Raw genomic sequence first — 13952 nt, forward strand, 5'->3', positions numbered from 1 at the left:
TCCGTGACATTTTCAAGATAAGGTTGATTTTATTTGGATATTCTACTAGGAAATTTACAAAAAACGTAAAAATTTTGATCTTTTTCTTGATACAATCATTAGTTGAAAAATGACAGTCAAAAAAAGGTGCGTTCTTGTTGCATTTTTTTCATAATTTTTTTTAAAGACTGGAATTAAGCCTCCTGTTATTTCTATTTAGTTTATCATAATAATCATTTCACTGTATTTTTTTTTTCCATTTGGAGATGTTTTATTGGAAAACATCTATCCTACACTAGAAATTTTTGGTATCTCAAAGAAAAGAATCTTGCTCAACTGTGAAGAGCTCTTAAGTCACGTATAGTCTATTTAGAATCATTGGCGGCTCACTATTCTATTTAGAGGCCAGAAGGGATTGTTTCCTCACTCCAGTGAAAAACATCACCAGCAGTAGTTTTTCTCTAAATGTGCAACATCCATAGTTCGTAAATTTCTTGATATAGAGGAAGGGAATTCACATTCTTGGGAGAAGTAATGACGAAAAGACAGAGGAGAGAATGTCATCTGTGCAATTAGCTGATAATAACTCACTGACGCTGGCTTTATCCTTTCCAGATCTCAATCAGTAGTGGATCCTACAGTACTAAAACGCATGGATAAAAATGAGGAAGAAAACATGCAACCATTGCTTTCTCTGGACTAATAACCTCTACATCCCCTTCATGGATTAGAAATGGGAAGTATTGGTTTTCAGCAACAGGGACAGCACTGTGGAGGAATTACCAGCTGGAAACCGACTTATTCATGTTAATGTAGCATAATATATAATAAGGCATCAGGCTTTCCTTGGCCTGAACCATGGGGGCCCTAGGCTGGATTTTTTAAATGTCAATAATTTATTCTGTAAGTGCCAAGTTATTTGTAAATATAATGTAATCTTCATGTCAAGTTTGTAAATTTCAGTAGTAACTCAGTTTGGAAAAATGTTGGCTCAAAAGTCCATGCCAGTGATATGAACTATAACAAAAAGTAGAAAAGACACAATCAAAGCTAGTTAAATGTAGCCCTCTTTCCTATGAAGCCATATTTCAGCTGTCATAGTGGTTCTTTCATTGTTTTTCTCTGAAACTCTGTCAGTATTCAAACATACTCTTAAAGGGCACACACAACTAAATGATTCCAGGAAATTTTATGATTAATGTATTTCCTGTCTAGTCATTTTCATTTCAGAGAAATGTGTCTTAGTAACTATCATTGGCCTTGCATTTTGGAGACAAGGAATGGCAGATGAGCTGGTAAACTAAACACTTGAACTCTTCTATGTTGTTTAATTCTTGGAATCTCATGAAAAGATGTGTTTCCTCAATTAAGATGTCGAATTGTAAAAGAGAGTGGCTTCTTTTTAAATTACTGTCTTCACAATGTGTCCTTTATTCAAGACCCCATTATATTTCTCTCTAATGTACTCAAAGTACATTTCCTCCCCAAAACTGTTTGACCAAGAGAATGAGAATTCATATGTGAATAGTGTTTTGACAGCTAATTTTGAACATAAAATTTTCCACTTACAGATGAGGGGCTAATTTCTAATTGTTGTGCACTGGTTAAAAAGTATATATATATATATATATATTCACACATATATATTTTTACTGAGATCTAACAAATACTTGATGTGACAGGCTTATAAAATAAATCATAGATATTCAATGATCTTATAGATAATTACATGAGATAACTGGAAAACTACTTCCACTGAAGTTAATGAATATGAGAAATAGTGAAACTGACTTTCAGTGTACCTATTTAAGGGAGTTCCAATTTAATTTATAATGCAATTTTAAATATGTGCCATCTTATTTGAACTATATTTTTCCTTCAAAGAAGCAACAGGTCTCAACATAGTGTAGGTAGCATCAAGTGACAGAGAGCCAATTTTTATTTTTCAAATTTAAGTTAATTATCTTCGTGATCCTATTTATCCACAATTTCTTTCAGAAAAGGCTGAAGAAACACATTATATTCAGGAGATATAATGAAATCATTGGAAGGCATCTAAGACAGCATGTAATCATTTATACATTGATTTAGAAATTTGTATATTTAACATTTTATTTCATAAAATGTGTACAATTGCAGCAAATTTTAAATTTTTTTATTTTAAATTTCAATGTGAAAAAAAGATTTTTATCACCCGTAATGAATTTTGAGATTTAGAGTTTACCATTAAAATATTCTTTTGGAAGAAAAATATCTCAGAAACTCTTGGAAATCATCAAAAATGAAGGCATGTGGCAGTCTTCACATTTTTTAGCCAAAAGCTTCAAAAATTTATTATAATTCTGCAGCCAAAAATTATAAAAGCAAGCTGAGTACACCAATGTACAGTGCATCAATGGACTGCCTCATGTGTGTAAAAATACATTAAGTAACACAAATGAAAGATACCTTAATAATGCCAACCTCCAGTCAAGTGCAGAAGAATAATGACTGTCAGGCACTCTGCCCTCCTTGTGACTTTTACAGAGATTGGAATGCACTGGGAACAACATGTCTCAGCAGTTTCTACCTTTATAAGAATTCTAAGCATTGATATTCTTACATTCTTGCCTACCTGACATACATTTTGTAGCCATGGGCTTTATAGACTATATAAACCTTAGGCAGGATAATCCATTGGAATAAAATAGAAACATTGTAAGTGCAGAGGGCAGTCAACTTTTCATTCTCATGAGTTTCTCTTGATGGGTACCATTTATTTCCAGTTTTCAATATTCTCCCAGTTTCAGATGTCAGCCAGCATTGGCAGCTTCTTTCCCCTATCATAAAGTTAGTGTCATATATAAAAATAACTAGAAAGGCGTATTTTATGTGTATGCCTATCTAATTATAAGTATCATTCACACTGTCTCCCAGACCCGCATTTGGAAAGTTTGCATTGCATTACTGCTCATCTTTAGATGAGCAATTGAGAGTTGGCTAGATTGTGTAAAATATTTTAAAGCGAATGAACAAATTACAATGATGATGCCTTTTGAAATCACCATATCTAGTTCATTCTGTGAATAAACTAATTTTCTAGTAATGTTTGTGAACCTTAGTCAAGGGATATTCATTCAGCTTTATAAATTTACCCCTCAGCACCAGCTAGTTAGCACTGTTTAGGAATTTTTCCCTTCATGATATTCTGTGTCACATACCTATGTCTATGTATAACCTATACACTATACTTGTATGCCTATAAGCACTCCTATATTCTTGTATTTTAATTGCAATAGTATACCTCTTCATACCTCCTCTCTCTCTCTCTCACAAACACACACACACACACTCTTACACACACACTAACACACTAGACTGTTTGTCCTAATGAATTTTTCTCCGTACTTTGAGAGCTATTTTAGTTGTCTTGTCACTTGAAATTTGTGGGCTTCAAAGAATTACCACATTTGACTTGGAATGGTGCAGTAGTCCATTTACTTCTTTCACCCTACCTGTTCCATCTTCTATTTTTGGTATCTTTTCTTTCTTCCAGTTATTTCAGGGGCAGGTGATTCCAAAACTGATTTAAAAATAACTTCTCTTATCATGTTGTCAGTGATATTTGCCCGCATTTTTGACTACTATTTAAGGAGGAAGAGATTATCATGAAAATATACTCTAACAAATATGAAAAAGTGCCTCTTTGAAAATGGAATAAAACAGTGATACAGGCATATGGATTTTATTTGTACTCTCTTCCAAAAAGTAAATACATAAATCTATATTATATAGGTGAAATATAGATATCATTTGAAGAAGGACATTTAACGCCTTTATTTGAGCATACTCATACAGTATTAAGTCTCTGTTGTGTAAGTTAAATACAGTAACTTTAATACATGTTAATGATAAACGTGACACTATGCTGGAATGATATACAAGTATTAAACAGAATTTTGCAAGGAAGTTTTCGAAGTGGGCATGCATGAATTCTTTTATTTCAGTAATGGTTTGCATAAGTGTAGACAGGGATATTTCCTAAGTTTTTTCATACAGAATACTTACTTACTTTATAGTACCAAAAATTCATACATTCATAAGCAGGAAAGCCAAAAATTCATACATTCATACTTAGCTTCCTTTAACACTGTCAACCAGGCTATATTGTTAAACATGTGAAGCTTCTGTAATATTTCTGAGGGAATAGAAGTCCCTGTATTGCATCAAGAAATTGGAGAGTTGTTTTAGACATTGGGGAAGATGTTTATGACTCTTCACAAAAAGACACCTTCAGAGCCATGGAGTATGTCTTTAGGGACAGGGTTCATTTACTTCTACAATGTAAAGGTTTATGGACATGTCTGTAGTCCTTAAAGAAGTTACATTAAGAAAGTTCGCTAAGAGGCTTTACACTCTTCTGTTGTTTTATTTAAAGATCTGCCTGGTGTGGTTGGTGAATAATATCTCAGCTTCTTTTTTTGTGTATATTTATTAATGATTACGTGAAAAGTTGCCATCAGCCATGAGGACACTTCAAATAATTTTTAACACACAAAATAAAATGAGCAGAGCTCTAGCATGATATTTGAACTTTCAGATATGGTATATGTACATTTTTCCAACAATAAGCTCATACGCATATATTCCATTTTAGATCTGCTATATAAATACATAGCTTGAAACATAGTAATGCTTTTGAACTTTGTGAGGTCACTGATCATACAAGAGGAGGCAGATTATAAACCAATGTATTGGAACAAAAGAAGATTGGTTGAATATGCAAGGTGTGTAATTATCTTCAGTAATGAAAAGGATTTGTTTTCTTGCTTTTGGTCTTTGGTTTTAATTGAAAAAATAGCTTCCCATATGCTACGGGAACTATTTGACATTATTTACTACATGAAAAGGGGCAAATAAGTAAAAATACAAAAGAAGCTTGGCTTTGTAACATTATTATATTATGATCTCAATGGCTTAGAGAATATATTCTTATTTAAGAATTAAAGTTTTTATTTTATAAATATTTGGAGGTTAACATCAGACATGAAAATAGTGCTGTGGATTCTATTATGTACTAAATATGGGAATGAATACCCAGGTACTATAGGAAAAAAAATACAAAATAACAACGTTGTGGATTGAAACACTCAAATTAGCCTTTTTCAAGGAAGGAGGTGTACAAATGATGCTATTGAAATAAAAAAAATTAGAAATCACTGAATTATAGGACTTAAATATAATCAAGGCACTCATGTTAAATAGTGGAAATTGTTAAAATTTAGAAGATGTTTTGTCTGTATTTGACTTTGTTTTAAGTCTCAATGCAAATATTTCTGTCCTTGATATCGGTGCATTTATTCTGTAAGACTTATTTCACCTCGTGAACGAGAGGGACTTAGGTAAAAATCAAAATAAATTTTAACCGCAGTTTTCAGAGTCAACCAATCCTCAACTACTTAAAAAAATTGCAGTGAATTTTAATTCATTTACATTGAACAGAGATACAAAGCATTATCTTGTTTCTAATCCAATTTTTCAATTTTTTAAGATTTTATATTTGCTTAAACAATAAATAAAACTCAGAAAACCAAATAGTTTTGTTTTCAAAGCTATCCAGGAAAAATAAAAGATGTCTAACAGGAAACCATACAAGTCCTTGAAGAATACTGAGTATATTATTTGCTATTTTACTCCAATGTTATTAATTTTTACTACTATATACTATTTATTTAGTACTACACACTATTTACTACTTGGACTTTTGAAGGAGTTATAAATTCCAGTACAGTATAATATAAGTTTTGGATAAGTATACATTTCTGTTTGAAAGAAATGTATACTTTTATTTTGTATATTTTATATTTTACATGTATACATTTATTTTGCACATGGTTAATGTTAAATTTGTGAGTTCTGGATCTGCTACATCTATAAAGTGAATATTTCTTTAAAAAATCATCTAAAAATTAACAATATTTTTATTTTGAGAGAAATTGTGCTTAGCTATTTAAGTTAGGATTCCTCAAATTTGTGATATTTGCATGTGTGGAGATCAAAAAGGAAAATATATAGTAATTTGTTTCATCAAAATGACATATTCAATATGCTATAACTTCTAGTCAAACTTTCAAATGAAAGTTTGAAAGGAGTAAACTAATGTTTTAATTACATATAGCAAAGGAATGATCAGTAAATAAAACTACTAGGGTTTTCACATTTGCACAGAAAATGGCTGGATTAGGCAAGATATTAAATTTAGAAAATTGAATTACAGAAAAGCATTAGTTTAAATAAATCCTCAAAAAAGTAAACACAGGTCAAAATATGACGTGAAATTAAAAAAAAAAATCAGCCTGATTTGAGAAATAATGCTTACTCAATAAATATACATTTGTGTCTTCTGTGAGTTTCCCTCATTTACCCTATTTGTGGATGAAATGTCATCTAATAAAGTATAAGAGACTCAATTACATTTACCTAGAACCATCTACAAGTAGACTTCGTGAATTTCTTTGGCTCAAACTCAGAGGATTTCCTTTACACAGAATTCTTGAGATTACCAAGAATCATTATTGCTGCTCCCTCCCAAAGGCAGGCCAGGAGAAGCCACATTTCCAGCAGTAATACCCTCAGTGGGAATGAACCGGGGCAACCAGAAAACACAGAGAAAGCCAGAGATATTGTCTCAACTCTCGTTACCAAAAAGTGTGTACCTTCTTCAGGAGGATCGAGTAGAAAATATTTTTAATTATAAGCAGAAAGCTATTTCAAAAAGTCAAGGGTTTCTAATATCAACAGTTAAATACTTGACAAGTGAAAAGAGACCTTGGGGAAGTGATGATCAAATCTCTGGTGTGAAGCAAGTTTCCACATAGAAACATCATCAAGAACACGTACCTCTGAGCATCACTTCTTTCTCTAAAAATAAAAATAAATATGCTGTTTTCCTCCCTTTTTTTCTAATTGGTATCATAAAAGTATAAGACAGAAGCCACAAATGCTTAGTTGCCATTAAGAAAAAAAATCCTATATTATACATATATGAACATAATTCACTTAGTTGCATATGATTGAAATATTTGCATGATGGTTTATAAAATATTACCTAAAAGTTTTATGAAATATAATCATAAAGTTTTAGTGCTAGAAAATTGTTGTGTTTTTTGTGTCTTGTATTCATAGGGAAGACTGGTAATATCCCTTACTCCTCATTCATATAGCTAACAATTTTAATTGGATGGCTAATGGACATGGGAAATTTAACATTTACAAAACCAAACTACTTACACTCTGACCCTGCTTCCCCTTTAGCCTTCTCACCTCACTATGTGTCAACCCCAATTTCCATTTTCTAGGAATAAAAATTTTGGAGTCATCCTCTCTTTTCTTCCTCTTTTTGTCTCAAAACTACATCCAATCAGCTAGCTCATGCTGTTGGGTCTTCAAAGTATATCCACACTCTAACCACTTCTCCAATCTTCATCATCACTGCATTGGCCCAAGTCTTCAACATTTTTCATCTGGAATATTTTAATAATCTAAAAACTAGTCTCCTTGCTGCCAGAGTCAATTTTCAACACATTAGCAAGAGTGAGTCTCTTAAAATGTAACTCAGATAATTTTGTTCTCAAAACCCTCTGAAAGAATAAAAGTCAATGTCTTTATATCGGTGTATGAGAAGTGTTGATATGAAGGCAGTAAGCACCAGTATAGCAACATACCAGGGTTTCTGATTGGGCTGACATTTTTGCCAGTAATATGCAAAAATAGTTGTTAAATACTTTAATTACTTGCTTTTGAGGTTCTCTACCCCGTTCTTGTCTTTTCTTAGATCATCTCTTAAGAATCTCTCCTTTATCTACTGCTGCCAAACTGTCATCTTTGCTGTTCTGGGAACTTGCTAAGCATGCCTCTACCTCAGGACTTTTGCATTTCTGTTCCCTTTGCCTCTAATTTCAGATATCCACATGGTTTATTCCCTCATCTTCTTCAGGTCTTTGCTTATATGTCATCTTCTTTGTGAGGACTCTCCCAATTTTAGATGAAACAGCCCTGTTTTCCTTTCCTGCTGTATTTCCTCTCCATAGCATTTATCACTTGATACCCCATTCAGATTATTTATTTACTTTACATTTTCCCCCAGCAGCAATGTGAACTCTATAAGGACAGGAATTTTTTTTTTTCTGTCTGTTTATTACTGCATTACTGGTGCCTTGAACAGTTCCCGGAACTTAGCGAATCCAAAAGGATTTCATGAAGATCCTAATTTGTTTCAGCAAGTTACATAACAGCCAATAGCATGAATTGAAAGACAGTTTCTTGTTCTCTTAATTTAAAAGTTTTGTTATTTATCTTCAAAGGGGAAATTTTATTGTCTCATGATGATGGAATCATGAATCAAAAATGATATCCTCTTCTCCCCAAATGTAGTCTCTATCCCTGAGCCTAAGTTTTACGTCAGTGTTTCAGTTTTGTCTTTAGAAGTTACTTCATGGTCACTGGACCCTGTATCTATCCACATGGCTTACTCTTGGAGAGACGACAAGATAGCGCACGGGAAAAGTCATTTTGAGATTAAAACTATACGGAATTGTCCTTCATGGATTATCATAGTTAATTTCAATTTTTAAAAATCTGCAGAGAGTTAAAAGACCATAATTCCAGTATTGGAAGCCAGTTTAAGAGAATATGACTATGTAGTTACTTTTTTTTTAATTATTATTATACTTTAAGTTTTAGGGTACATGTGCACAATGTGCAGGTTTCTTACATATGTATACATGTGCCATGTTGGTGTGCTGCACCCATTAACTCGTCATTTATATTAGGTATACTTTTAATGGAAAGGAGAAGAAGAGAGAAAAAAAAGAAAGACATTGTGTTCGTACCTTCTCTGTAACAATTATAAAATGAATGAGGAAGTATTTTGGTGTTTCTAAGGTCTTTCCATGATCTTGAAATCTATATATTACAGTCATTTAGTCTGTGAACTATTTTAGCAGTTGGGTTTCATGTTACATATCTTTAAAGTTTTATGTTGAAAATGTATAGCTCTGACACAAGATGATAGAAATTGCTCATGCTCACATACATTTGAACTGGCTTTTCAACTTGTTCCCTTCTCTTTATTTTAATTTCAGCTATCGTTTTTAGAGCCTTACAGTCACAATTGTTCTTAACTATCCCAAATTTTTATTTCCTACTTGAACTGACTTCTCCATAATTTTAGTAACTAAATGACCCAGATATTGGTTCTTGGTGTGATAGGTTTATGATTTGTACCCTTTGCAATTTAACTTTTAATCCTTACCAAACCTGTTATTCCTTTTTCTCAGCTACATTGTTGTGCCTTGCCCAACACTGTAAAAATTTAAGCCTCCTGTTTTATAATTTCCTATCAGAACCTATATTAAGAAGACATTGAATTTAAAGGAACAGCAGGTTATGTTGAAGAAGAAGTATAACCTGAAGAATAAGGATAGATATTTGAAAATGTTTCAGAAGTAGTCTTTTAGTGGCTTTGTGATGGGTAGGAGTTTTATTCTTCTTTGTGCACTACGTAGGACATTGTTAATCAATATAGATTATGTTTCTTGTCAGTTACACAAGGATACGGTAATAAGGGTTAAACAGTTTGGAAAACATTCTCTAGAGAAGAGACTAATGATTCTTGCTCACAAACAAGGCAGAATTTTCTTATGTTTCTTAATATTTGTTCCTTGATAGTCTGTACAGTGGAAACCATTTCCCTCTGTGACATCCTTTTTTGCCAACCTTTATGAATGTGTTTAGCATCACTTCAGATATAGAGTTCAAGCTCAAGTATACACAACACATGAAAGATATTATAGTTCATGTTCTCTTAGGTGGAATTTTCTTTTCATAATTTCTTATGATTGAATCCTGAGGGTATGTTCCTTGGTAAATCGTGTTAATTATGTCCACTTTATAATGCATTCAGCAATTTTACAAAACAGATAATTGTTTATTATATTCTGAAAACCATGATACTAATATTTTATTTCCTTTTTTAAAGAGAAACTATTGTCTTTTTTATTTATGTCACTAAATGAAATTTCAGATTCAGAAATGCAGGTGTGTGTATATGCCCTTTCAGCTTTTTCTTCATTAACTAAATTTCTGTAAATTTAGAAAACATCGTATCAAATAGCTACGAAGAAATTTGTCATATAGACACATATGAATTTGGTGCTAGCATTTGGACATATAAAATGCTTTAAAAACTGACTTAAAACATATATGGCCATATTGTAATATTTTGAAATTATTGTTGATTTGGTCAAACATATTTGATACATTGGTATTATCTCCAAGTCATTAGAAAGAACTTCCTGACTTCTAGAATGATAGAATGGAGATACAAGAAAGTGTCAGTTATATATAAAGTCTTCCCTTTAAAGCAGTGGACTGGGTTGAATAATGATTTCCGTTTATTTCATTTTTTACACTAACATAACCTATGTTCTGTATACTGGAGGTATGGGAATGAACAAAACAAAGTCTTTGCCCTTCTGAAAGTCACTCTAGTGGAGACAACATATAAAAAGCCAGTAAGAGTTGCAAGTGCAATGAAGACCTACTAGTTTAATTGACCGCCAGCACACTGTTTTCTCATCAATAAAATAGGGAAATAATTGTACCAACAATATGAGCTAAGTTTCCTGTGTATCCTCTTGAAAACTTGGCTTCTTCCTTTTCATGGAAAACCCGAATATAATCTCCCCTTATCCATGCTCTTTTGAGGATGGCGTTAGGTCATGTGTAGCCACAGTTGCTCTTTTATCATTTAGTGAATATTATAAATATGTTTTAATAAGTTTCTCAAAAATAGTAAAATAGGCCAGGCATGGTGGCTCATGCCTGTAATCCCTGCACTTTGAGAAGCCGAGATGGGTGAATCACCTGAGGTCAAGAGTTCAAGACCAGCCTGGTCAACATAATGAAACTACATCTCTACTAAAAATACAAAAGGTTAGCTGGGTGTGGTGGCACATGCCTGTAATTCCAGCTACTTGGGAGACTGAAGCAGGAGAATAGCTTGAACCCACAAGGTTGAAGTTGCAGTGAGCCAAGATCACACCACTGCACTCCAGCCTGAGCAACAGAGTAAGATTCTGTCTCAAAAAAAAAAAAAAAAAAAAAAAAAAGTAAAATAAACTGTAGAAACAATTAAATACTTTAAAAATAACTAGAAATATCTAAGCAAAAATATTTTTAAATTTAGAATAATGATGAGGATATTTAACAATTATATAAAATATTCAAATAACAGATACTGCCAAGTAGATAATTATCAACATCTAAGAAAATACACGAAGTATAAACTTTCCTATTTCTTCTCATCCCAATAAAAGCTACCTCTTTTCTTTCTTTCTTTCTTTCTTTCTTTCTTTCTTTCTTTCTTTCTTTCTTTCTTTCTTTCTTTCTTTCTTTCTTTCTTTTCTTTCTCTTTCTTTCTCCTTCCTTCCTTCCTTCTCTCCTTCCTTTCTTCCTTCTTTCTTCCCTGCCTCCCTCCCTCCCTCTCTTTCCCTCTTTCTCTTTCTTTCTTTCTTTCTTTCTTTCTTTCTTTCTTTCTTTCTTTCTCTCTCTTTCTTTCTTTCTCTCTCTCTTTCTTTTTCCTCCTTCCTTTCTCTTTCTTTCTTTCTTTATTTATTTTCTTTCTTTCTTTCTCTTTCTTTTCTTTTCTTTTCTTTTTCTTTCAAATAATAGATGCCACTGCTAGAAGATCCTGTAGAGCTTTGGGGATAATGAAAACCTGGCTGGGTGCAGTAACTGACAGCTATAATCCTAGCACTTTGGGAGGCTGATGCTGGAGGATCACTTGAGCCCAGGAGTTTGAGACTGCAATAAGCTATGATCATGCCACTGCACTCCAGCCTTGGTGACAGAGCAAGACCCTATATCTAAAAAATAATCAAAATCAAATCTTTAATTTTATTAGTACATAAATAGAGACATACAAGGTCTGTCTTGATAAAAGTAGTATCACTAGTTAAGAGAAATACTAGTACTAAAACCAAGATTTCAACTGGTCTGGTCATGCTGCTGTTCCTTTTAATAAGTTTCCCGTGGCTCTCCTAAAAGTTTTTCTATTAAATTGTATTCTACTTGGACATGACCTCATTTCCTTTTCCCTATATCATTAATTATGCTCAGAATTATTCATCGGTATTATATTAGGTAAACATCTACCAATGCAAAGGGGGACAACACTCTGGAATCTTTACATTGGAAACAGATTGTACATATCCACTATTTCCAACCTTTCAAGATTTTAGCAATCAATGGATTTAGGATGAGCTCAGTCCAGTAGGAAGATGAGATTTCAACAGGCCTATGTCTAAATGAAATGATAGTCACTCAAGGAAGCCAAACTTTCCTGATTTTAGAAGCATGTGCTCCCTAACTTCAAGAAGAAAACTGTGTTCTCTGCGCCTTTTTCACTTTCCCTTGCAAATAGCCTTCATCTGGCTGACCAAAAGAGGAGCAGCTCAACACAGGTAGTCAACTTTGCTCTTGACTTTCTTCTCTACATTTGTCAATGATTTAGGGCAAGTAGAAGCTCAGGACGTTGACTTTTTCTTTCATTACAGCTGCCAAGCAACTATGTGGTGTATCAGAAAGCTCTGATACTGCACGGGAGAGAGTCCTTCCCAAAGGTTGATTCAGGAATTTCCCCCTATTAGATTAATTTATGAAATGCTTTTCTAATAAGACTTACCATAGTAATTTTATGGATTAGAATGTTAATACATTGGATTATCTTAAGTCTTAAAAAAATGGAGAGAGGTTGTAGATCTTAATAGATTGGTTTAATCTAAACATGCAAAAATATTTAATTTGATTCACTACAAGGTAACTAAAAGGTTCTGCATCCGATATTGCTTGAGATTATTTTAGCATGGTTATTGTTGAGTTTGGAAAAAGGCAGCCTTGGAGTTACTTGGTCTCTCATTTTATCTAACTTTGAACTGCTTTTATATGGTTTTAAAAATAATGTGTGAAAACATTGCATTAGACTCACACTGAGGATATAAACATTACAGAGTCATACTCTCTTAAAATAATGCATTTTAAAAAACAGTATTTATCATACTATTCTCTTCTAAGCTGACAGTAATCTATTTTAAATAGAATTTCTTTCTGAGAAAAGAAATTATGTTTAAAAACAGCACAACTCCATGCATTATACCATAGATTATAAACTCCAAATGTATTAAAAATTTCAAATATTAAAAAAGAAAACCATAAAAGTATCAGTAGAAAGCATGAAAGAATGTCTTTATAACCTTGGGGGTAGTGACCTTTATGCCAATTATTCAAATTCCAAAAGTTAAAAAAAGAATAAATTTCATCAAGGAAAATTTAAAATTTCTGTGTGAAAAAAAGTATAAGCAAAACCAAGACAACTGACAGCCTGAGAAAATGTTTCAACTCATATAACTGACATAGAGCTAACATCTCTAAATTTAAAAGCTTCTACAAATTAATAAGAAAAGAAAAAACTTAATAGAAAAATAGCTAAAACTGCTGGGCGTCGTGGATCACGCCTGTAATCCCAGCACTTTGGGAGACGGAGGCAGGTGGATCACCTGAGGTCAGGAGTTTGAGACCAGCCTGGCCAATATATATAGTGAAACCCTGTCTTTACTAAAAAGTACAAAAATAGCAGGGTGTGGTGACACAAGACTGTAGTCCCAACTACTTGAGAAACTGAAGCAGGAGAATCGCTTGAACCCGGGAGGCAGAGGTTACAGTGCACCGAGATCACGCCACTGCGCTCCAGCCTGGGCGACAGAGCGAGACTCCATCTCTTGAAAAGAAGAAGAAGAAAAAAAAAAAAGAAAGAAAGAAAGAAAGAAAAGAAAAATAGCAAATATGAACACATGGTTCAGAAAAAAGAAAATATAGTGGCTCTAAAAATAAGAAAAGATGCTACACCATACACAAACTATGCAGTAGTTTCAAAA

General features: G+C 32.9%; 1 protein-coding gene across 2 annotated transcripts in view; it reads left to right on the top strand.

The window, feature by feature from the left end:
• The window catches only part of CLVS2 (clavesin 2), a 71980-nt gene extending 65696 nt beyond the window's left edge, over positions 1 to 6284 (top strand). The window contains exon 6 of one of the 2 annotated variants that reach the window (XM_005551715.5): positions 595 to 6284. In XM_005551715.5, the coding sequence (XP_005551772.1) occupies positions 595 to 682 (88 nt within the window). In that variant the 3' untranslated portion in view covers positions 683 to 6284. The remainder of the gene's footprint in view (positions 1 to 594) is intronic. The other variant, XM_074038998.1, reaches the window with a different exon arrangement.
• The last annotated feature ends 7668 nt before the right edge of the window (positions 6285 to 13952 follow it).

The sequence above is a fragment of the Macaca fascicularis genome, chromosome 4 (genome assembly GCF_037993035.2).
Source record: "Macaca fascicularis isolate 582-1 chromosome 4, T2T-MFA8v1.1".
Lineage (NCBI taxonomy): Eukaryota > Metazoa > Chordata > Mammalia > Primates > Cercopithecidae > Macaca > Macaca fascicularis.